The sequence below is a fragment of the Artibeus jamaicensis genome, unplaced genomic scaffold (genome assembly GCF_021234435.1).
Source record: "Artibeus jamaicensis isolate MK-2021 breed Jamaican fruit bat unplaced genomic scaffold, CSHL_Jam_final scaffold_537, whole genome shotgun sequence".
Lineage (NCBI taxonomy): Eukaryota > Metazoa > Chordata > Mammalia > Chiroptera > Phyllostomidae > Artibeus > Artibeus jamaicensis.
Genome location: NW_026522047.1, coordinates 37520423 through 37543168, shown reverse-complemented (window position 1 = coordinate 37543168; position 22746 = coordinate 37520423). Strand labels below are relative to the sequence as shown.

The 22746-nt window shown below is 36.0% G+C and overlaps 1 protein-coding gene across 12 annotated transcripts in view; it reads left to right on the top strand.

The window, feature by feature from the left end:
* Nucleotides 1-22746, top strand: part of HMBOX1 (homeobox containing 1) — a 173388-nt gene that overhangs the window by 74617 nt on the left and 76025 nt on the right. For all 12 annotated transcript variants that reach the window (XM_037150451.2, XM_037150456.2, XM_037150450.2 and 9 more), the window contains one exon: nucleotides 7389-7474. In XM_037150451.2, the coding sequence (XP_037006346.1) occupies nucleotides 7389-7474 (86 nt within the window). The remainder of the gene's footprint in view (nucleotides 1-7388; nucleotides 7475-22746) is intronic.

Genomic DNA, 22746 nt, shown 5'->3' with positions numbered 1-22746 from the left:
TTCATCAACATCAAGGCCGGACTGTCCACCAGCAAAAAGATTGTGAATTACTGAAGGCTTAGATGATGATTAGCATTTTTTAACAGTAAAGCGTTTTTTAATTAAGATATGTATACTTGATAGACTATAGTATAGTGTAAATGTAACTTTTATATGTACTGGGAAACCAAAACATTCATGTGACTTGCTATAGTTTCTTCACTGCATATTGCTATATTTGCTTCACAACCTACAATATCTCTGAGGTACGCCTGAACTATAGTAGGGAGGAGAGGCTGCAGATAGATTAGTCACTGTACATAATGAAAGAAGCTGTGCAGGAATTTGTCAGAGATAAAATTAAACTCTGTAATTATGAGTTAAAATCCCTAAAGATTTTAAGACTTGACGATAGTATAATGGGGGCTTGATATTGCCATATGGAAGATCTATCCTGTAGTACCACAATAGTGTAATATCTTTTAAACAAACTGCCCTGAATTTATTTTCAGGATGGAACTGCCACTGTGGAATTCCAGGCTACAGAGACTATAGAATCTAGATTTAAAGATTTTATTTATTTTAAAATGGGGAGGGAGAGAGAGAGCAAGAGACAGAGAGAAATCAGTGTGAGGGCTCTGTGTCCTAGGGGACGGAGGGTTCTGAGACTTTGAATTCATTGTCATTTGTTAAAGCAGCAACCCAAAATTCATATGTTCTTTTTGAACTTAACGTATATGTCATCATCAAGATTATGAAAACCATTTGGGCAAATAAAAGTTACTTTAGTCATTGAAATATAAGAATGTTAGCTTTTAATTACCCTGAGAAGAAGCATATTAACAATAAAATTTATTTGTTAGGATGCTAGCCTGTTTTTTTGTTATTGCTGCTTCTGTTAATCAGTTTTAATGAACTTTAAACATAATTTCCAAACATGTATTAAACTTAACAAGAAGTTTGAGAAAATTTCTTTTTAACAGAAGGCTCTAAAAGATTGGCCAGGGTCTAAAACTTCAGTTAGCTCATAGGTTGGCATAATACTGTAATTCAGATATGTCCTCAGGAAAACAAACAAAAAAACCCCAGACAACCTATTTCGCAATGGCTGGGATTTGTACTTAAATTCTGCAGTTACGTACATACATTCAAGTTTTGTCATTAACTACATACCTGTTTATGTATTGTTACTAGTATTTAATTTACATGCTTTGTATTGAAATTAGGACGCTATATCATCTTCCTTTTCTCTGCTTCAGTTTCTTAGAACTGCTGCTTTGGTGTCCTCTAGTCATCTCAGGGTTTCATTGGACTTTCTGGCTCTCTGGTCCTCTACCGTTGTGTCCTTATCCACACCTACATTCTGCTTTTGTGCTCACCTCTCATTTTCCTTACGTTGCAGATAATAACAAGTCTTAGATTGGAGGGAGAAGTTTATCACGTGGCTGTTCTCACTTTAATCATTACAACCATATTGTAAGTTGGAGCAGAGAAGTTGAAATTCACAAAACTGAAATAATTGGCTCAAGAAACCATAAATTTTAAGTGGCAGAGCCTGAATTTTAACTTCATGTCTTTATTACCAAGGTGCCACTGTTACCTGTTGCCTTTGTAAATAAACATTTGATGTCTGTAGATTTCAGTAAAGGAACAGTGGTTAATATAACTCAAGACAAAGTATGAGTGCCTTAATGGCCTAAGCGCCTCCTCCCAGCTCCCATGATATTTGCCACTTTCAAGTCAGTCACTTAACTAACCAAATAAATTTTTATTTGGTAGACTGTTAGAGAAATTTTTGAGCAGTGGATCTTTCTGAGTGTCCCGTGCCCATGCAGAGCTATACTGCCCTTGACGATCCCACAACACTGTGATGATATTATAGTGGATTGGATATGGTGGTTCCTAGGTGGGGGAAAGGGTTCTTGGTACCTGAATGCCTTCCTGCCTCTGTTTCCGCATATATCATATACAGGCTGGGGGGGAAAGTAGATTTATGGTTGTGAGTAAGCAAAACACAGTTTATTCTTGCATTATTATTTATTAGTTATTGTATTATTTTTCATACAAACAACTCTAAACCTACTTTTGCCCCACCCTGTATAATTCACCTTTTGCATGCTCACATTGCCCAACTTCCCTAGTACTCAATCATGAAATATATTTTTCAAATTTCATGACCCATTATATCCATATGCTTAAGTTTTTTTAAAGAAGATCTTATTTATTTAGTTTTAGACAGAGGAAAGGAGAAAGAGGGGGAGAGAAACATCCATGTGCAAGAGAAACATTGATCAGTTGCCTCTCATACACGCCCTGACCAGGGACCAAACCCCCAACCCAGGCATGTGCCCTGACCGGAAATCAACCTGGTGGCTTTTAGCTTTGTGGGATAACACCCAACCAGCTGAGCCACACTGGTCAGGGCTTTACCCTTAACTTTAGTAATTTCAAGGTGCATAAAGGAATTTTTTTTGTATATTGTTTGTTATAATTATGCCTCATCAACCTGTTAAAAGAGAATGAAAAAGGAAGTAACTGTTACTTTTTCCATTTTTGAATTGATCAGGGTGAAAAACATAAAAAGGAAACCAGAATATAAATACTTAACAAATTGTTGAATATAACATTCTAGGAGGGACTTTAAATCTCATAGCTTTAGAATGGTGCCCATTCACATGTTAATATTTTTAAATGCATCTATTAATATCTATATGTAGGTGTATATAAATATCTGCTGACATCATAGTATACATTTATTAAAGTATCTGTTTTGTTCTATATATATTACAAAATGACAATGGAAATGAGGTTAGTGTTATAATAATACACAGGGTCCGGCAGAAGTAAGGCCTGCTTGAGTGTGGTTGGTAGGGTAATAATATGGGTGTAATAATTTATAGTTTTAATTTGAACATTTCACCTAAAATGTCATATGGTGTGCTTGAGTGTGATATTGTTATGTTACAAAATTACATACTTAAGATTTTATAATAAAAAAGGGGCATTATTTGTGCTGGACTCAGTAATTAGTATTTTATATAAGATTCCAAGACTTTCTTTTGAGTTGATTATCTATAGCCCTAACAATAGGGTATTATTTACTTGTGTAGGTAGGGTACTTATGGTTCCATAAGTCGTAATATTCAGTTACCATGTTGTTTATACATACAGAGTAGCTTTTCTTTTGAAAATTATCTTTTAAAAATTTAAATTATGCTTTGTTTATCTCCATGTATGGAAATTAAAGGGATCAGGTTTTTATTCAAATATAAAAGAATTTGTATGTAATTCTATTTTTCCATCTGTGAAATAATCTGACTTTCATCTCTGGAAGTCTCTGAGATAAAAGACTGCCTTTAATGTCAACCAGTGTCACCAATATATTTAATAAAAAAGAGAAAATAAGACTACCTTTTGGGGGAATCTCAAAGAATATGTAGGGTATATCAACCAAAACATTATGGAAGATCTGAAAGCATGCTACTTTTAAATATGCATTCCTTAGTATTCTTTGTTCCAGAAAAGAAAGTATTGCCATTTTGAGCTAGCATAAATAATTCTTTTTTCATTCTGGTGTGGAAGTTGAAACATATATAAGAATTTAGAGTTGTTTTATAAATTCTCTAGATCAGGTTTTCTATTTTACAACCTTTTATCTCCAACCACAGATTTATTCATTCATTGAACACATTAAAAACTGTATTTTATGCAAACCCCATGATGAATAAGACAGCTTTTGTGTTAAAGGACTTTACAGACCAGCAAGAGAGATAACAAACAACTGTTACACAGAATAGCATGTAACATATTAGCATGTAGGTAATACAGTTGAAACGTTAAAGTGCTATTGGAAGAAAAGTTGTTAGCTTCCGGGATCAGGGAGAACTTCTCTGAATAGATGAAAATCAGATTCTGTCTGAAAATGGGATGATTTCACAGAGGCATTGCTGATTAATTTATCCAGATACTAGGAAAGGTCTGTCAAAACAATGGAAAGTTTAGCAAGTTATAAAAATAATGGTAGTAGAGGATGGAAAGGAAGAATTCTATCCACATGTGGAAATCACACAGAGAATCCAAGATGGCTGTGTTTGGAAAAGGCAGCAGGAAGAGATGATGACATGGACTCCCAGTGGTTAGCTGCAGATAGAGTGGCAGCTTCTCTGGGAAGTAAGCTATGGAGTCAAAGAAAGGTCAGCCTACATTTGACTTTAATTCTGTAAGACTTGAGAAGAAACCCTTTGGAGTGTGAGACTTTATAAGATGTGGGAGGCAAAAGGGATTTATTCTCTTTAAAGAGGATGTCAGATTTCAGAAGAGAAGAAGTAAGGAGTGGGAGAAAATTCTATTTGGAGTAAATGAAAGAGTTTTTATACCAAGAAAGTGGTAATTTCACAGGGTACAATGTGTACAGTAGGAGAGGCAGGTTAAGAAGGCTGAATGAGGGGAGGAGGAGGGGTGTATGTGAAAGTTTAAAGAACAAAGGCAACGCAGTAGAATGGAAGTGTTTTTAATTACGTAAGGGAATTGGACATGAAGAAAGTTGAATGGCGTTGCTGTTTTGAAGGTACCTAGTAAAGCCAACAGAATGCCACATCACTGTTTGTGTCTAAGATGGCTTTCTAGAATTATTTTCACAGTGCCTTAAAGTACCGAATTGCAGATGTTTAATTCAGTCTTATGTAGTTACAGCAGGTCATTTGTTTCTACTTTTCCTGGGATTTTTTCTGGTATTTTATAAAATAACAGCCATTGTTTATATAGTGCTTTTACAGTTTCAAAAATGTTTACACTGAAAAACATTCTATTTATGTTATATACACATTTAGTATTAAATTTCATTTAAGTTTAATTTCATTGCTTGGAAAAACATTTCAAAAGCTGTGTGATGGTGGTATTAATGTTTTCATTTTACCAGATGATGAAACCAAAGCCCAGGCTTATTAAATGACTCGCCCAAGCACACCCTTTTCTTTCAAGTCTTAAATTCAAAAAAGACTCTCTGGTAAAGCAGTTGAGTAATGAGGTTTCTTTGAGACTCACTGTGGGTCCTTAGAAACTCGTCAGGTATCTACAAGTGCAGTCTACGGGAGTGTAAGTGAATTGCTGCTGTCTTGCCGCCATCCTTGACCGTATCATACTGCAAGACTGTGAATAATTCACAAACTGGGTATTCCCTGTTGGAATAATTGAGAATGACCTCCTCTATCTGATTTAGTGTCTACTCCAGGTTAATTTGATTTAAAGTAAATTGATTTAAATTCCAGTTTACATCAGTGGTCAAGAAAATACTATCTAATCATTTTCTCCATAAAAGCACATTAAAAATTTTACTTTAATATTCAGGCTTTATTTTCTGAGGACACTCTATACATTGAATTGCAGTACTTTCTTTAAGTGTTTTCATTTTAATTTTGCTGAAACCAAATGATTTGGTTGTTTTATGCATATCAGCCAGGTGACGTAGATACTACTAAAGTTATCTCTTGCTCAGCTGATTATTGATGGATATTTGTGAGCTGTTTAGTCTATATTACCTGTATTTTACTCAGTAGTTTGTGATTTTGTTTGACTTTAAAATGTACTTATTTGTGTCTTTTCTGTCAAAGACACAATTTTTAAAATAAAACGAGCATATTTTTCAAGGAAATATTTTAAACATGAACAAGCATTTTGGAAGGAGTTTATTATCTAGATCAGAAGCTAGATCAGTATGAGAAATTTTAGATATTGGATTAGGCAGCTATTTTCTTTCTTTGGGAATCTTTTTTTTAATTAGGATTCCCAACCAGTAGATCGGGAGTATACTGTAGAGCTCAGATTGGACGCTCTCTCTCCCTATTGTCACCTCTCTGTTCTCTTCCAGAATGACTGAAAGGGAGCATGAAATCCACTAAGAGAATGTGTAGCCCCTCCCTGAGGGGCTAAAATATCTGCTTTACATTAAGTTACAACTAATTCGTTTTGGAAAGGGTACTTTTCTTTGTTTCTCCAAAAGATCTATAGAGAGGCTTGAGCTCCTATAAAGAGTTTGTGGTTCATTCACACAATGATTGTAAAGATTTCATGATTCCTTTGTCGAAGATCAAGAATCAGCAAACTTTTTACATAAAGCACTAGATGGTAAACATTCAGATTTTTTGGACAAGAGACAAAATTGAGGATATCATATAGACAACTTACATACAAGAGAGAAAACAAATGGACACAAATTTTTTTTATTAACAAAATTTAGTGTAGAATGATAATTAAATAGAATCTAAAAAATACAAGCCTACTAGTGAGAAAAATAGAATTTGGGAGGGGATAATACTTTGCTTTAGTTCACATTTAAAGATAATGTCTCCTGCCACTAAGTTGATTACAAATGTTCATCCGTGGAAACCATTCTTAGCTCATAGGTTGTATAAAAAAAGAGGTGGGAGTTTGCTGACCGCTGTAGTAGATTATGTTACCACTATTCTGTTACTTTGGGCTTCAACAAACACTAGTGCTCTATTTATGTAATCTTTTTGGACATAAAACATTCAAAGAGAAAGCGCTGTTTTAATTTTTCTTTACATATTCTCTTTGTTTCAGTGGAGAAACAGAAGTCTTGCTGTTCATATTCATTCTCGTGAATGTCTAGTCTTTTGAGAATTTGTTGAATTTTTAAATAAGTGAAAATTGTTAAGGCATCTTAGTGAAGGTAAAATTAGATCTATATTATGTAATTCAAGGGTGCAGAAAATAGTGTAGGTTTAAGTATTAAGTATTGCGTATAACACATGTAATAAATTTATAAGTGCCTTTTTATATTAAAATTTTATATGCAACCCACCCCACCAAAAATTTTTTTTGGTTTATACAGGAAAATTAGGCAAATTAAAAGGCAAAGACTCTTTCAAAATGACTAATATTTTAGCAGTTGTGAGAATGATGATGATTTCTGTTCTTCAACAAAGGATTTAAAATGAACTGCACCTTATTTGTGCAGTGCATAGTGAACATGCGAACCCACAGTCTACTCACCACTGATTTTTTTGTTGTTGCTTCTATTTTCTAGGATTTCTGTCTGTGTAAGATACATTCATCCCACAGTAATGACACTTTGTGCATTCCATATGGCAGCCTTGTTCCTAATGTGAATTATTCACAGCATGCAGTTAGCCACCTCCTGGTATGAAACTTAAAACTACTGTGGCATTCACTACAGCGTCCGTCTGATAGTGTGGTATTTTAGGACTTGAATATTTGGTGTTTCTTGGTTTCTTTTAATTTCATGTTTCACACAAACTTGGTGTGTTTGCCTTTATTTTTGTGTCCTTCCTTTCTATGTTCTCCCCACCTCTCTGCTTCACCTTTCTTAGCAAAGATGAGGATTTCTACCTTCAACATACATTGTTGGTCTTGTCTTCTGTTTTTGTTAGGAGGGACAGCAGTGTGATAAAAGAGGAAATCAAAGCCTTTCTTGCCAATCGGAGGATTTCCCAAGCAGTTGTTGCACAGGTAACAGGTAAGAGCTGAAGAGCCCTTTATTCTGGAATCATGTCTGATCTCTGCCTTCTGGTGCAGATGTTGGATTATTGCTTGCATTTCTGCATTGCAGTGCAGATCTGTCAACTTGGGCATAATAATGTATGCCAGTGATTTAAAACCCATTGTCTCTGATATCATGGAACTTCCCCAGTGATTTTTCAAAACTTGTGCTAGAAAATTTTAATAGCATTTGTGAAAAAGGACAAAATTCCCTATTTTATGTCTTAAAAAGGGTTCTCTGGTTTTCTTGTATTTGTGACAGAGCTCATGACACATGAATTATCCAACTGCTACCTACATGTCATATATGTGCAGTCCTCCAGATCTGATTCTCGCTTTTACCAATTAAAGAATGATTTGTGAGAATGAAGGAAGTTGTGTTTTTTTAAACCACTTTTCTGTGTGTGAAAGCTTTTCTCAAACCATTGCTGAGAAGAGACGAGTTACCATTGTCTTCTCTCTGTTTTTTATATCCCATCCCATTACCCACCCCACCAAATCCCTACCCCCAGTATGTGGTGTAAATGTGTCATTTTCTATTCAGACTGCATTTTTTATGGAGTTAAGTTGGGTAGCATGTCTTTCTTTGTTGTTTTGTAGTGTTCCTTTTTTTGATATCAGTGATTTATAAAACCAGCTATGCCTTAGTCTTTAGAGGAACCATAAACTCTCAACTATGTTTTGTAGTTGATACGTCATGCTTTGTCTCTGATAGATGTGAAAATTAACTCATTCCTCACTGTTCTTTTTTTTAATATGTCAGTGGCAGCTATATGACTTTGGCCTTTTTAGTAGCTCAGTGGGTGAGGTAAGGAAATAGTTGGATCTGATCTTCAATAGTACCTTCCAATTTTAACATACTATGTATGTTCACTAGACATTGATAAGTATTGAAGACAATTTACCTAAAAAATTATTATTGACCACTAATTTGATTAAAAATGAAATGAGATTTCAGAAGCCTTAACTTTTGTCCCAAGAATTAAGACCAGCCAATCTTAATGTATGTGTGTGTGTTTTTTTTGTAAATGACACTGTTCATGGTAAAAGACTTTAATTAAAGGCATACCCTTTTGTATGGAGATCTTAAACAGAAGGATGGTGTATGAATTTAATTTTTGTAATCTTCAGGTGTTTTCCAGTAGTACATTTAAAGTAAGCTGTTACGTTTATTGTCAAGGATTAAGATATAGTTCGAAGGGCAAGTTAAGTGGGTTTTACCAAAACCCACTGATGCGCACTGTGAACAGATGGAGGGTTGTCTTTCAGGGCTTTACTTCAGCCCCAAGATTAGAAGCAATAGCAACTTCTAGTTTGCCAGCCTGAAAAGAATGACAGAATTACAGCATTACAGAGCAGCATTCTAAAGTTGATTTTGTACAGGCGGAAATAATTTGAGTATCTTAAATACCCTGAATGTTGAATCATCTTATAATTTTAAAATAGCAGCTTTTGAAACTGATCCAGCATTGATGCAGATTATAATAAAATACGTTTAAAAGGAATTTCTTAGGTGTATATAAAAGCATTAGATAAACCACAATGGATTAAACGTAGTGTATCAAACACTACCCTTTTGGCAAGGGAAACAGATGTTTTAGCATCTTGCTACTCAAAATGTAGTCTATGGAAAAGCAGTATTGGGAGCTTGTTGGAAATGTAAAAATAGGGAGCACCACCCTAAACCTGAGTCAGAATTTACATTTTAACCAGATCTCCAGGTGATTTGGGTCTGAGAATTCCTATTCTAGGATACTCTTAAGCTTGCCTGACTTGAACTTCAGTGGCCTGGCCTTGTTTAACTTGGAGTACTCAGTGGTAATCATCATGGTGCCATCTCCTGTTTCTGAAAGCAAGAGTTGAAACTCATTTATCATCTGTTATGTCACTTGGTCCTTTCTTTTGCTACTGTTTTGGTACTGTTAAAATCTCCCCCCCTTTTCAGCCGCACTTCAACTCTTCTTCCTTATGTTCATTCCTAGTTTGAAAGCTTGGGTTCATTTTCCCTTGATCAGTTGTCTTTCATGGTTCTCTGTTGACCAAAAAATGAGACCCTCATAATTTGATTCCAACCTTCTTTTTTTGTTTTTGTTTTTATTTTAGATGTGGTTGTTATAATTGTGAGGTTGTTTCATTTTACTGTTCACATTTTTTATCTTCTTTTTCTTGGATAAATCCTTTTAACATTTCATATAATAAGGGCTGGGTGATGATGAACTCCTTTAACTCGATCTTATCTGAGAAGCACTTTATCTGTCCTTCCATTCTAAATGAAAGCTTTGCTGGATAGAGTAGCCTTGAGTGTAGGTTTTTTGCCTTTCATGACTTCGAATACTTCTCTCCAGCCCCTTCCTGCCTGTAAGGTCTCTTTTGAGACATCAGCTGACAGTCTTATGGGAACTCCTTTGGAAGGAACTGTCCCCTTTCCTCTTGCTGCTTTTAAGATTCTCTCCTTATCTTTAACCTTGGCTAATGTAATTATGATGTGCCTTGGTGCGCTCCTCCTTGGGTCCAACTTCTTTGGGATTCTCTGAGTTTCCTGGACTTCCTGGAAGTCTATTTCCTTTGCCAGATTGGTGAAGTTCTCCTTTGCTGTTTGTTCAGATAAGTTTCCCACTTGTTGCTCTTCCTCTTCTCCTCCTGGTACCCCTATAATTCAGATGTTGGAATGTTTAAAGATGTCCTGGAGGTTCCTAAGCCTCTCCTCATTTTTTGAATTCTTGTTTCTTCATTCTGTTCTGGTTGAATGTTTCTTTTTTCTGGTCCATACCATTGATTTGAATCCTGGTTTTCTTCCCATCACTGTTGGTTCCCTGTACATTTTCCTTTATTTCATTTTCTCATCTAATTTGCGACCAAATTCAACCAATTCTGTGAGCATCCTGATTACCAGTGTTTTGAACTGTGCATCTGATAGGTTGGCTATCTCTTCATCACTTAAGTTGTATTTTTTTCTGGAGCTTTGATCTGTTCTTTCATTTGGGCCTTTTTTTTTTTGGCCTAGGTGTGCCTGTTACATAGTAAGGGGCCTCCAACCTTCTTTTTATTGTCATCTTCTAATCCAGCTAGTGTAGGCCCTAGCTGGATTCAGCTATTCACCATTTCCAGAATTCTGTTTTACCTGGGTGTGTGCAAATAGGTTGACCCTAGGATGCCTTTCACTTTGTCACCTCAGCTTATCAATTTTTGTTTATTGAGTTTACCTCAGTTACTGTCCTTATTCTGTCTTCTTTGATCACTTTAGCTCATATGGACATCTCTTTTTTCTGAAATTAATCTTAGTGCACCACCCTGAGGTACTAAAATTTATTTTAGTTATACATTTTAAGATTTTTTTTTTAGAGAAGGGAGAGGGAGGGAGAGAAACATTGACTGGTTGCCTCTTGCATGCCCCCAACTAGGGCCCTGGTCCACAACCCAGGCATGTGCATGTGCCCTGGCCAAGAATCAAACCAGTGACCCTTTGGTTCATAGGCCGATGCTCAATTCACTGAACCATGCCAGCCAGCCAGGGCAGTTATGCATTTTAGAGTAGTGATCTTTCATGCACATCCCTGAAGAGTCTAGCACTGTACATTCTCTTTGAAGATTCATGCTCACCCAGCTGCCTTGTAGGGTAAAGTGAGTATTGCTGAAGCTAACACAGATATTCATGTGAAAATTTATCCAGTATGACGTTGTCCAATGATGTTTCCTCTCCAGAAATATTTATTTGCTCAATAAATGCTGCATGAATTTCTGCCCTTAGGAACTCACAATTTTTTTAATCTACTTTAATTCAATTATTTACATAAAGCTAGGGAATGAGGATGATTTATAACCAGTTTGGTTCATTGTCCCATTGGTCAGCTTACTGAATTAATGTATTTCTCATGCATTGTTGTGTTTCATTTTCACCCAGCACATCCAGTCATCAAGCTAAACTCAGGGGAAGGGCTTTTCATTCCAGAAAAGAGATTGCATTCATAAGAACTAATAGAAAGCCGGGCCCTTGTAGTTGGCTCACCCGGGATAGAGAAGCCTTCTGGGCACCCAGGGCTTACTCACTCCTGTGCGACCAGTACATAGGCACGTTTTTCTCTCTTTAAACAAATTAGTTCAGTGTGTCTTGGAAGAATATCTACATGGTGAAATCTACCTCCAAATAAAGTTAGGAGTGTGGTTGTCCAGAATATCTGTCCTGTAATGAGTCTCTCGAAGTCAGTAAAGTTCAACTCTAATGTGTGAGATAATGAAAAAAATCAACCCTGAGATAAAAAGGAGAAAAAGTAGTACATAACAAAAGAAAATGCTAAATAAAAAAGTGTAGTGAGGTGCAAAATTATAACACACGGCTTGTTCCAGAAACAAATGCTGTCTTCTTTTTATAGATTCAGAGGATATCTATAATAAGATAAACAAGAAGTTCATGGGTGGGGTCTGTATAAATAATATCCTACTGATAGGAAAAATGACAGTATAAACAGGATATAATAGCAGTGCCTGCTGAATTTCCCAGCATGTTATTTGTAGCTGCTTTCACAGAGTCATAGCTGCTCTCACCGAGGGTGGGTGTTTTACCTCTCTAAGAGGTCGCACAAGAGTCTAAATTCTTACCAACAATGGTCAGGTGGGGAGCATAGCTTTTGCTCTGGTAATAAACACACGTGTTTTATATTTACTTTCAGGGTAAAACATTTTTTTTTTGCAGTTAGAATTCTTAACACATGATTTTCTTTTTAAATGACCTCTGGGAAAAAGCAAGTGGGCAGAGTAAATGGGCAGAGCTTGAGTGAGTGAGTGAGTGTTCATCAGTCAAAGAAATATACTAATTGGATTCATGTCCTTTTCAAGAATAAATGGAAGAAGAAAAAGATAGCATCTCGGAATTTTTACAAATTTATCACAGTGTTTTTCTCTTGAATGGTAGTTGTATAATGGAAAAGCAACCATTAAACTTTAGAATAGTAAAGTTCTGGTCCTGTTACTGAGTGGCTCTGTGACCAGAGGCAGATTTGTGGCTTCTCTGTGTGTCAGTTTTCTTATTTTTAAGATAAGGGGCTTTGACCAAATATTTTCTAAGTATGTTTCTGTCAAATCCTACTCTGTTTTTAAACTGTTGGGTACTTGTAACAAGTATGAAATACCCGTATATAGTGACTTGTTCCCAAAAGTAATAATTTGTATAGACAGAAGTTCTGAGCCAGTTTTAGAAATGTTCCAGCTGTATGTACTCAGACCACTTCTCTTCATTTCTCTTTAAAACAACAGGTAGAAACACTACATAGTCAGTGTAATTGTAGTAATTTCTTTACAAAGGTGGGCATTCATTGATTCTTTCCCTAAGCAGACAATTTCAGACTGGGTACTAAAAACCAACTAAAGTGTCACTGTACCTTTTTTGAAAACCTTATTTATTTTTAGAGCAGTTTGAGGTTCACAGTGAACGCACAGGGAGTTCCCCTGTACCTCCTGTCCCCCACTCATGCACAGCTGCCTTGCTGTCAGCACACGGCACCGGAATGGTGTGTTTGCTGTAATCTGTGATCTCCATGGGTACATGGTCATCACCTGACGTCATAGCTTACATTAGGTATACATGATTTTGTGCATTCCAGGGGGGGTTGAAAAATGTAAAATAACAGCTATTCATAAGTCATGGTATCGCAAGATGATACTATAGCTTTACTACCTAAAAGTCCTTTGTGCTCGACCTCTTCATCCGTCCTTTCCTTTCCCTACCCCGGCAACCACTCATTTTTTCTCCTGTTGCGTAGTTTTGCCTTTCCCAGAATGTTATTATACAGTATGCAGTCTTTTCAGGTTGGCTTCTTTTTATAGATTCAGAGGATCTCTGTAAAAAGATAAATAAGTTTGTTTACTTAGTAATATGCACTTAAGGTTTCTAATATCTTTTCATAGCTCAGAGGCTTATTTCGTTTTAGGGCTAAGTAATATTTCATTGTCTGGATGTACCACAGTGTGTTTGTCCATTGATCTACTGAAGGTCATCTTGGTTCCTTCTAAGTTTTGGCAATTATGAATAAACTTTCTATGCACAAGTAGAATTTATATCTATATTTGAAAAGCGATGTTGGTAGGGCATAAATCAGACTGTGGAATTGTCCTTTCATGATACAACGAAGATAATTATGCTCATTTAACAAGATTTTATCAATTCCTACCTAACGAAATTTTACTAGTTTTATGTAGATCTCCAATTTGAAGGCTGCTCTCTGTCCACAAAATGGGCAGATTATTATTACATGTGAGTCTCCAAATTGAAAAGGTTTAGAGTTTTTGTTTCTGTTAGGAGAACACTTCTTTTGAAACCTTTGAATGGGCTTCAGTTACCAACAATAACAGTGTTTTTGCAGAGTACATTTTAGGATTTTCTCTTGTTTTGCAGCCTCTGGAAAATAAGAACAGATGGTGTCCCATGGTTCAAAAATTTCTTACTTTTTATTTCATTTGTTTCCTGCCTTCTGCAGTTTGTTGGCAAACTGTTTTCTTGTAAACACAACACGTAAGTTTACTTCTTTTTCCCTGAGGATAACATCCAGCCTATAAATCTGAATGCCCATATTTTCTCACTTTGGTTATGGCTCAGTGAAAAATTGAAGTGAAAATAATTTCAGAGTATACTTTTTGTCGTTAGAATTTTTCTACAATTCTTGAAATTCATTGTTTTACCAGGGCTTTCATTATCTTGAATGCCATGTAAAGGATCGTACATTTTTAATGTAAAAGTTATGAAGGTTGGTTTTCAAGTATAAACCAAGATTTCTCTTTCACCTGTATTTAAAGTATGCATTATGTTTAACTTTTTTTTTTAAATTCTACTGTAACTTTTGACAAAAGTGACTTTTTAAGGTTAGGTACAGATGTGCTTTTTCTCCCCTTCAGTAATTTTTATTTTTGTTTCCCCCAATTATTGTTTCCTAAGATTGTGGAGAAAAGTCTTCACTGAAGGTTTTATATTCCCTTCTCAGCTTTTTGAAATATTCCCTTATATTTAAAAAATAATGGGATAGGGATAAATGACAGGAAGAAGTAATACCCTAGTAAGAAGGTCAGAAGGTATCTGTGTCTGATGAAATAGCAAGACCGATAGTTTAGCTGTAGTCCATGTGAGTTATTAGGCAACGTTATAAATAATTCCCTGCAGAAGAAGGTTTTGAAGGGAATAAATACCATTTTTTATAAACTATAGATATGGTTTTTTATGAATTAATGAATTAATCCTGTTAACTCTTGAAATTTACTGAGATCTTAAATCAAAGGATTTGACATCAGTTGCTACAAATAATTTGTCTGTCAGGAAGATGTACTAGATTTAGTGATGTGTAATTACTAACTTTGGTTAGGTAAGGGACCGAAGCTTGAACTCACCAAACTAACCAAGCTTGAGGGCCTTGATATCTGAGAGGCCTATAAAATTTTAAACAATTGTTCAAATTTGTTGTCCTTTAAGAAATCTTTTAAATCAGCATGTGTCAGCTTCATATAAATTTGACTATGTCTTTTAATCCTTACAGAATTAACTTGAGATATGCAGAGGAAATGTGTCTTTTTCTTTGTTTTTAATCACCTGTATTGAAATAAATTTGCATAAGAATAGAATTATCTGAGTTTTATCAAATATAGTGGTATAACCATTACCAAAATCAAGATTTAGAATGTTTTCAGTATTTCAACAAGTCCTCTCATGCCTTCTTGCAGTCAAATATCTTTCTCCACTGCAAGTCCCTGGCACCCACTGATACACATTCTCTCAGTATAGTTTTGCATTTTCTAGAATGTCATGTGACTGGAATGGTACATGTGTATCTTTTTGTATCTGACTTTTTTCACTTAGCATGATACTTTTGATATTCATTAGTGTTGTTAAATGTATCAGTAGTTTGTAACTTTTAAATGTTGAGTGGATGTAGCAAAATTTGTTTACCCATTAATCAGTTGAGGGATATTTGAGTTGTTTCCAGATATTAGCTATTATGAATGAAGCTGCTATGAACATTTGTTTGAAACTTTTGGTGTAGACATATATTTTCATTTCTTATACCTAGGAATGGGATTATAAAGTTATTGGTAAGTACATGTTTAACATTTTAAGATACTACCAAACTGTTTTGCAAAGTGGCTGTACCATTTTGCATTCCCACCAGCAATATATGAGATTTCCAGTTGCTTTGCATTCTCTTCAGTACTTGGTATTTGTACTTTTCTTTAAGTTTATCAAGTAGTGCATATGTAATGGCATCTCACTCTAGTTTTATTTGCAATTTTCTAATGACTAATTATGTTGAGCAGCTTGCAGATGCTCATTTGCTATTCTTGTATCTTAGGTGAAATGCCTGTCAAATCTTTTGCCCATTGTTTTTTAATCAGGTTGTTTGCATTATTATTGATTACAATGGTTGTATGTATATTCAGGGTACAAGTCCTTAAATATGTGAATATACAGATATCCTAGTCTGAGGCTTGCATTTTTATTTTTTTAAATATTGCCCTTGAAAGAGCAAATGTTTTTAATTTTGATGAAGTTATATTTATCATTTTTCCTTTATGGTTCATGCTTTATGCATCCTGAGAAAAATTGCCTGAGTGAAGTCTCAAAGATTTTCTATGTTTCCTTACAGAAGAAGTTTTCTAGTTTCATCTCATACATTTTTGGCCTGCGAATTATTTCAAGTTAATTTTTGTATATGTGTGAGGTAAAGGTTAGGATTTATTTTTTCCCATATGGTTGTCCAATTGGTGGAGCACCATTTGTTGAAATGGTCAGCAATGATCAAGAGACTAGTCTCTTTCCATTTAGTTACATTGGCACCTTTATCAAAAATCAGTCCAATATATAGGGTCCAGCAGAAGTAACGTCTACTTGAGTGTGGCTGGTAGGATTTGTGAATGGTTTGTACGAGACAGACACCAGTTTGAACATCTCACCTAAAATGTCATATGGTGTGATATTGTTATGTTACAGAATTACATGCTTATGACTTTGTAATAAAAGATTTTGAAATAAAAAAGGGGGATTATTTGTGCTAGACCCTCTATATGTATGAGTATATTCTGAGCTCTCTATTGAGTTCCATTAGTTTTTATGTAAATCCTTATACCATATACAAACTTTAAATTATTGTAGACTTTTAGTAAGTCTTAAAATCAGAAAGTATAATTTTTCCAAGCTTCATTTCTCTTTTCCAAGATCACTGTTGAAAAGATCTAGGTCTTTTGCATTAAGATACAACTTTTAAAATCAGCTCTCAATTTCAACAAAACAATCATATTTGTAGTGAGGTTGTGATTGAGATTATATTGAACATACAGCTCAGTCTAGCATTAAGAATTGACATCTTAATCATAGTGAGTGTTTCCATTGACAAAGATGGCATATCTCTCCATTTGTTTAGGTCTTTTCAATTTTCGCTCAGCCATGTTAGTAGTTTTCAGCATATAGGTCAGTCTTCTACATATTTTCTTAACATTATCTCCAAGTATTTTATATTTTTGGTAGAATTGTGTTGGTGCTATCTTTTACTTCAATTTCCAGTTTGTTTTTTGTCATAGAATAATTGATTTTGGTATATTCACCTTCTATTCTATAACTTTGTTAAATTCTTTTATTTGTTCTAGTAGCTTTTTTGTAAATTATTAGGATTTTCTACATGCACAGTCATCTTCCTTTTATCTTCCTTTCCTATAGGTATGTCTTTCATTTCTTTTTCTTGCCCTATTGCACTGCCTAGCACTGTGAATATGATCATGAGAACTGATATCCTTGCCTTTTTCCAAGTCCTAGGGAACAAACATTTAATCTTTTGCCATTAAATATTTTCTTAGCTGTAGGTTTTTCATAGATGCCCTTTATCAAGATGCCCTTCAAGGGATGTTCCCCTCTATTTCTAGTTTCTGACCATTTTTTATCATGAGTGGATGATGTACTTGGTCAAATGCTTTTTCTTTACTGTGAAACACAGGATTCTTTAGGCTTGTTAGTGTGGTGACTTATACCAATTGATTTTAAATGTTAAATGAGTCTTGAATTCTTGGAAATACTCCACTCAATCATGATGTATTATCACTTATATGGTTTATACAGTTTGCTGATATTAAGAATCATTGCACCTGTATTCATTAGGGACATTATTCTGGGTTTGTTTTGTTTGCTTTTTCTATTCTTATATTGTTTTGTCAAGTTTAGTTACCATGATGATGTAGTCTCATAAGACAGGTTGGAAAGTGTTCCCTTCACTTCTCTTGTATTTCTAGAATTGGTGTAGAAATGGTATTATTTCTTCCTTAAATATCTTTCTTTTGAGACTGCTTATTTTATTATAGTGAATTCCTTACACTTAGTCATAACTTACTACCTCGATCTAATTCTGTAGGGGCTTGTACCTTGTACCGAGGTCAACAGAGCAAAATATAGAAGAGTAGACATTACTGGGTCTTCAGTACCTCAAAAGTTGCCAGCACTTTTCTATGTGATTTTACCCTTGGTGAAATGTTCTTCTTTTACCAATTGTCTACAATAGTAGGATTACAAACCACAAACCAAATCGAATTTGCTTTACATACAGCATTAGCCCTTCCCTGGTGCCCTAGTTTGCCAGAGTAAAGAACATAGTTTTCACTTAGCTAATCTATGAGGTTTTGCTTCCTGTGGTAGTTTTAAAAATATTGAATGACCTGTCTCTAAATCCATTGCCAGACAGATCTGTGGATGGCATCTTGGTTTTGGACATACTGGTTTTCACGTACATGTCTGTTAACATTGTTCCTGATGAGAAACAATAGATCCTAGGAAAAGGATTTTAGAAACATTCTTACATGATCTTTATTTAATATTTGGAGACATTTTAAGACCTAGAATATGCTATTTGAATAAAGAGGTTTTTTTGCTTTCTCTGTTTTAAACATAAGTTTTGTTGATAGTGCCCAAAAATTACAAAATATTTTTGAAGAACATTATTACTAGTTTGTCTTCATTTTGTAGGGCATAATGAGTTTGAGATATGTTAAAATATTATTATTATTATTAAGTATAATATTTATTTTAACTCTTAAACCATTTTTGCCCATGCTTTAACCATGCTTTTGCTTAGTCTTTAGCTCAGTGTTATCATCATGCCAAGTACTTACCAGGACAGTGTTGCCCTCTGTGAGCTGTGGAGAACCAGTGGCTCTGCTTTCTACTCCTCTGCACCTTGCTAGCTAAACTCTCTTTTTGGAGGGTTTTTATTTTTAGCTTTAATTCATTTTAACACTTACCAAGTGCTAGATGCTGTGCTAACTGTTTTATATATTTGAGAGTGTGGTGTTAACTTCTTCAGTTATAGATGAGAAAACTGAGGCTAAATGAGATTCAGTCATTTGCCCTTAGTCATATAGCAAATTGCTCTTTGTTTTTATGCAAAGCCTTTGTTCTCAACATAGCTGTTCAGAACATGGACATAGTACAGTGCAGTGATCGGAGCATAACTTTGAGCATTCAAATGTGATTTCTATCATTAGTTATGTAACTTTGAGCAAGTTATGCAGTGTCTTAAGCCTCAGTTTCCTGTTTTGGAAAATGAGAATAACAACAACAACGACAACCACTTATTGGGGTTGTTGAGTAGGTTAAATGAATTCATTTATGTAAAGTTTCTGGAACCCTGTAAATGCTATAGAGTTTTTTTTATTATCATTATTAACCATTATACTTCTTGATGTTTGGCCAGCAGTCATTTCTCCTTTGTCTCTTAAAAGTTGACTTTTCTGAAAATAAGCTTCCTGAGACTAACTTTGTTAACTGTAATATTTCTAACTTTGGACCATTTAATTTAATTATAGACATTTAAAAAATACAGCACCAAGCCCTGGCTGGTGTAGCTCAGTGGATTGAGTGCGGGCCTGTGAACCAGAGTATCGCAGTTTGATTCCCAGTCAGGGCACATGCCTGGGTTGCAGGCCAGTTCCCAGCAGGGGATGCATGAGAGGCAACCATACATTGATATTGCTGTCCCTCTTTCCTTCCCTTCCCCTCTAAAGATAAATAAATAAAATCTAAAAAAAAAATATATATATATATATATATATATATATATATATATATATATAGCACCCCCATGTTCACAGCAGCATTTTACAGTAGTCAAAACATGGAAATAACCAAAGTGTCTAACAGTGTATGAATGGATAAAGAAAATGTGGGGGTGTGCATATATCTTTATCTATTTGTATCTATATATAATGGAATATTGTTATTTGACATTAAAAAGAAAGAAATCTGGCAGGACCTCTGCCAAGATGGAGGCAAAGGTGGAGACACCGTGCTTTCTCACGCAACCAAGCTTAGAGACAACAAAATATTAGCAACAGAAAACATAGCCAGAACACAGAAAATTGAACTTTTCGGAAGTCCGATAACAACAAATTCTTCAGCCTGACCGGTAAGAGGGGCGAAACCAGCAGCTGGGGGAGCAGGGTTGCACAGGAAAACTCGATCAGACGGACTCAGGCGCATGGATCCCAGGCGTGGAGTTGCAAAGGGCCCACCCAGTGAGCAACCTAGTGAGCGCGACCCAGTGAGTAACCGGTGGATCCGGCTAGGGCGAAGGGCAGCGGGTTGACTGTGCTGGTGCATTCTTGCGCAGATAGATCAGCGAAGGAGTGGGCAGTGAGACGGGACTGAGCGGGTCCCAGTGACAGGAGGCAGCAGAGATGGCCGCCATTTCCCCGCTCTGACCTCACCCCCACATACAGCATCACAATCCAGCGACCTGAGCGACCCTACCCTGGTGAACACCTCAGGCTTCCCTCCTCACCCAGCGGTGGAAAGCAGGGGAGGGGGGACGCCATTTCCCCACTCTGACCCCGCCACCACACACAGCGTCACAACCCAGTGACCCCACCCTGGAGGCCCCGTGCTGCCCCTAAGGCTCCGTTCCTCATATGTAATGGGTGCGAACAGACCAAAAATGGCTCAAGAAGATCTCAAAGCCCCAGAGCCCATAAATCTAAGTGACAAAGAAATAGCAAAACTTTCAGATGCACAGTTCAAAACACTGGTGATCAGGATGCTCACAGAACTGGTTGATTTTAGGCACAACTTAGAGGAACATATGAAGGCTAACTAATTGAAATGAATGGCAATACACAGGAAACCAATAGTAATGAAAAGGAAACTGGGACTCAAATCAAGGGAGTGGACCAGAAGGAGGACAAGAATGACCAACAAGAAAAGAATGAAGAAACAAGAATTCAAAAAAATGAGGGGATTTTGAGGAACAAGTATGAAAGACACAGGGATGAGGACTGGGGGGGGGGAATGGGAGGGAGGTGGGGAGACGGGGCAGGGCGGCTGGGATGGGAGAAATAGACAAAAAAATGTACTTGAAAAATAATTAAATAAAAATTTAAAAAAAAAATGAGGGGAGACTTAGGAACCTCCAGGACATCTTTAAACGCTCCAACATCCGAATTATAGGGGTACCAGAAGGGGGAAAGGAACAGCCACCAGTGGAAAACTTATTTGAACAAATAATAAAGGAGAACTTCCCCACTCTGGCAAAGGCAATAGACTTCCAGGAAATCCAGGAAGCTCAGAGAGTCCCAAAGAAGTTGGACCCAAGAAGAAACACACCAAGGCACATCATAATTACATTAGCCAAGATTAAAATGAAAGAGAGAATTCTAGAAGCAGCAAGAGCTAAGGGGACAGTCACCTACAAAGGAGTTCCCATCAGATTGTCAGCTGATTTCTCAAAAGAGACCTTCCAGGCAAGAAGGGGCTGGAAAGAGGTATTCCAAGTCATGAAATCCAAAGACCTACAACCAAGATTGGTCTATCCAGCAAAACTTTCATTTAGAATGGAAGGACAGATAAAGTGCTTCTCAGATAAGATCAAATTCAAGGAGTTCATCATCACCAAGCCCTTATCATATGAAATGTTAAAGAGACTTACCTAAGAAAAAGAAGATAAAAAAGATGAACAGTGAAAGGACAGCAAACTCACAGTTATTAACAACCACACCTAAAGCAAAAGCAAACTAAGAGGACAGCTAGATCAGGAGCAGAACCATAGAAATGAAGATCACATGGAGGGTTAGCAACAAAGGAGTGGGAGAAGGAGAAGGGGGGGAAGGTACAGAAAATAAGTAGCATAGACGGTAGGTAGAAAGGGGGAGGGCAAGAATAGTAGGGGAGACATAGCATCTAAAGAACTTGAGACACGTGGTCATAAACTAAAGGGGGGAACGGTGGGGGAGGAGATGTGTAGGGTGGAGGGGAATGAAGGGGGGAATAGAACAACTGTAATGACATAATCAGTAAAATAAAAATTAAAAACAGAAGAAATCTTGTCATTTGGAACAACTTGGATGGACCTTGTGGGTATTATGTTAAGTGAAATAACTCAGACAGACACATTTTTAAAAAATTCTCACCCAATGATATATTTCTTGATTTTAGAGGGGGGGGGCAGAAGGAGGGAGGAAAGGAAAGAGAGAAACACTGATACGAAAGAGAAACATTGATTGGTTGCCTCCTGTATGTGCCCTGACAGGGATCAAACCTACAACCTTTTGGTGTATAGGATGATGCCCTAACCGAGCCACTCGGCTGGGGTACTTTTTATACTAGGAAACATATTCATATCGTTCAAATTTCAGAAGTACATAAGTATATACACAGTGCTGAATCTAAATCTCTTTCCTACTCTGTTTCTTGGCCATAGTCCCTTTCCAGAAGAGACTGTTACCAGTTTCCTACATATTTTATGCATTTATAAGCAAATAAATATATCCATCCATAGTTCCTCTATCCTTTTTGTCAACCAGGTGGTATGCCATATACACTATTCTGCACCATTCTTTTCCAACTTGGACATTATCCCACATTAGTATGTTCGTGTGAGGGGGGCAGTTTTATTCTTTTATTGTTATATAAAAGAATGATGCATTTTATAATGTCCTGTAGATTTATGTTTATGTTTTCTTCTCTGAGTTTTATCATTTTAGTTCTTATACTTAGGTATCTGATCCATTCTGAATTAATTTTTGTATATGATGAGAACTATATACAGAAAAATGAACCATCATTTTTTTGTTTGTGGATATCTAGTTGTTTGAGCACCACTGATTGAGAAGACTGTTCTTTCCTTACTGACTTTTGTCACCATTGTCAAAAGTCAACTGAGCACAAAGCTACTAGAACAAATAAAAGAATTTAGCAAAGTTGTAGAACAGAAGGTGAATATACCAAAATCAGTTATTCTATGA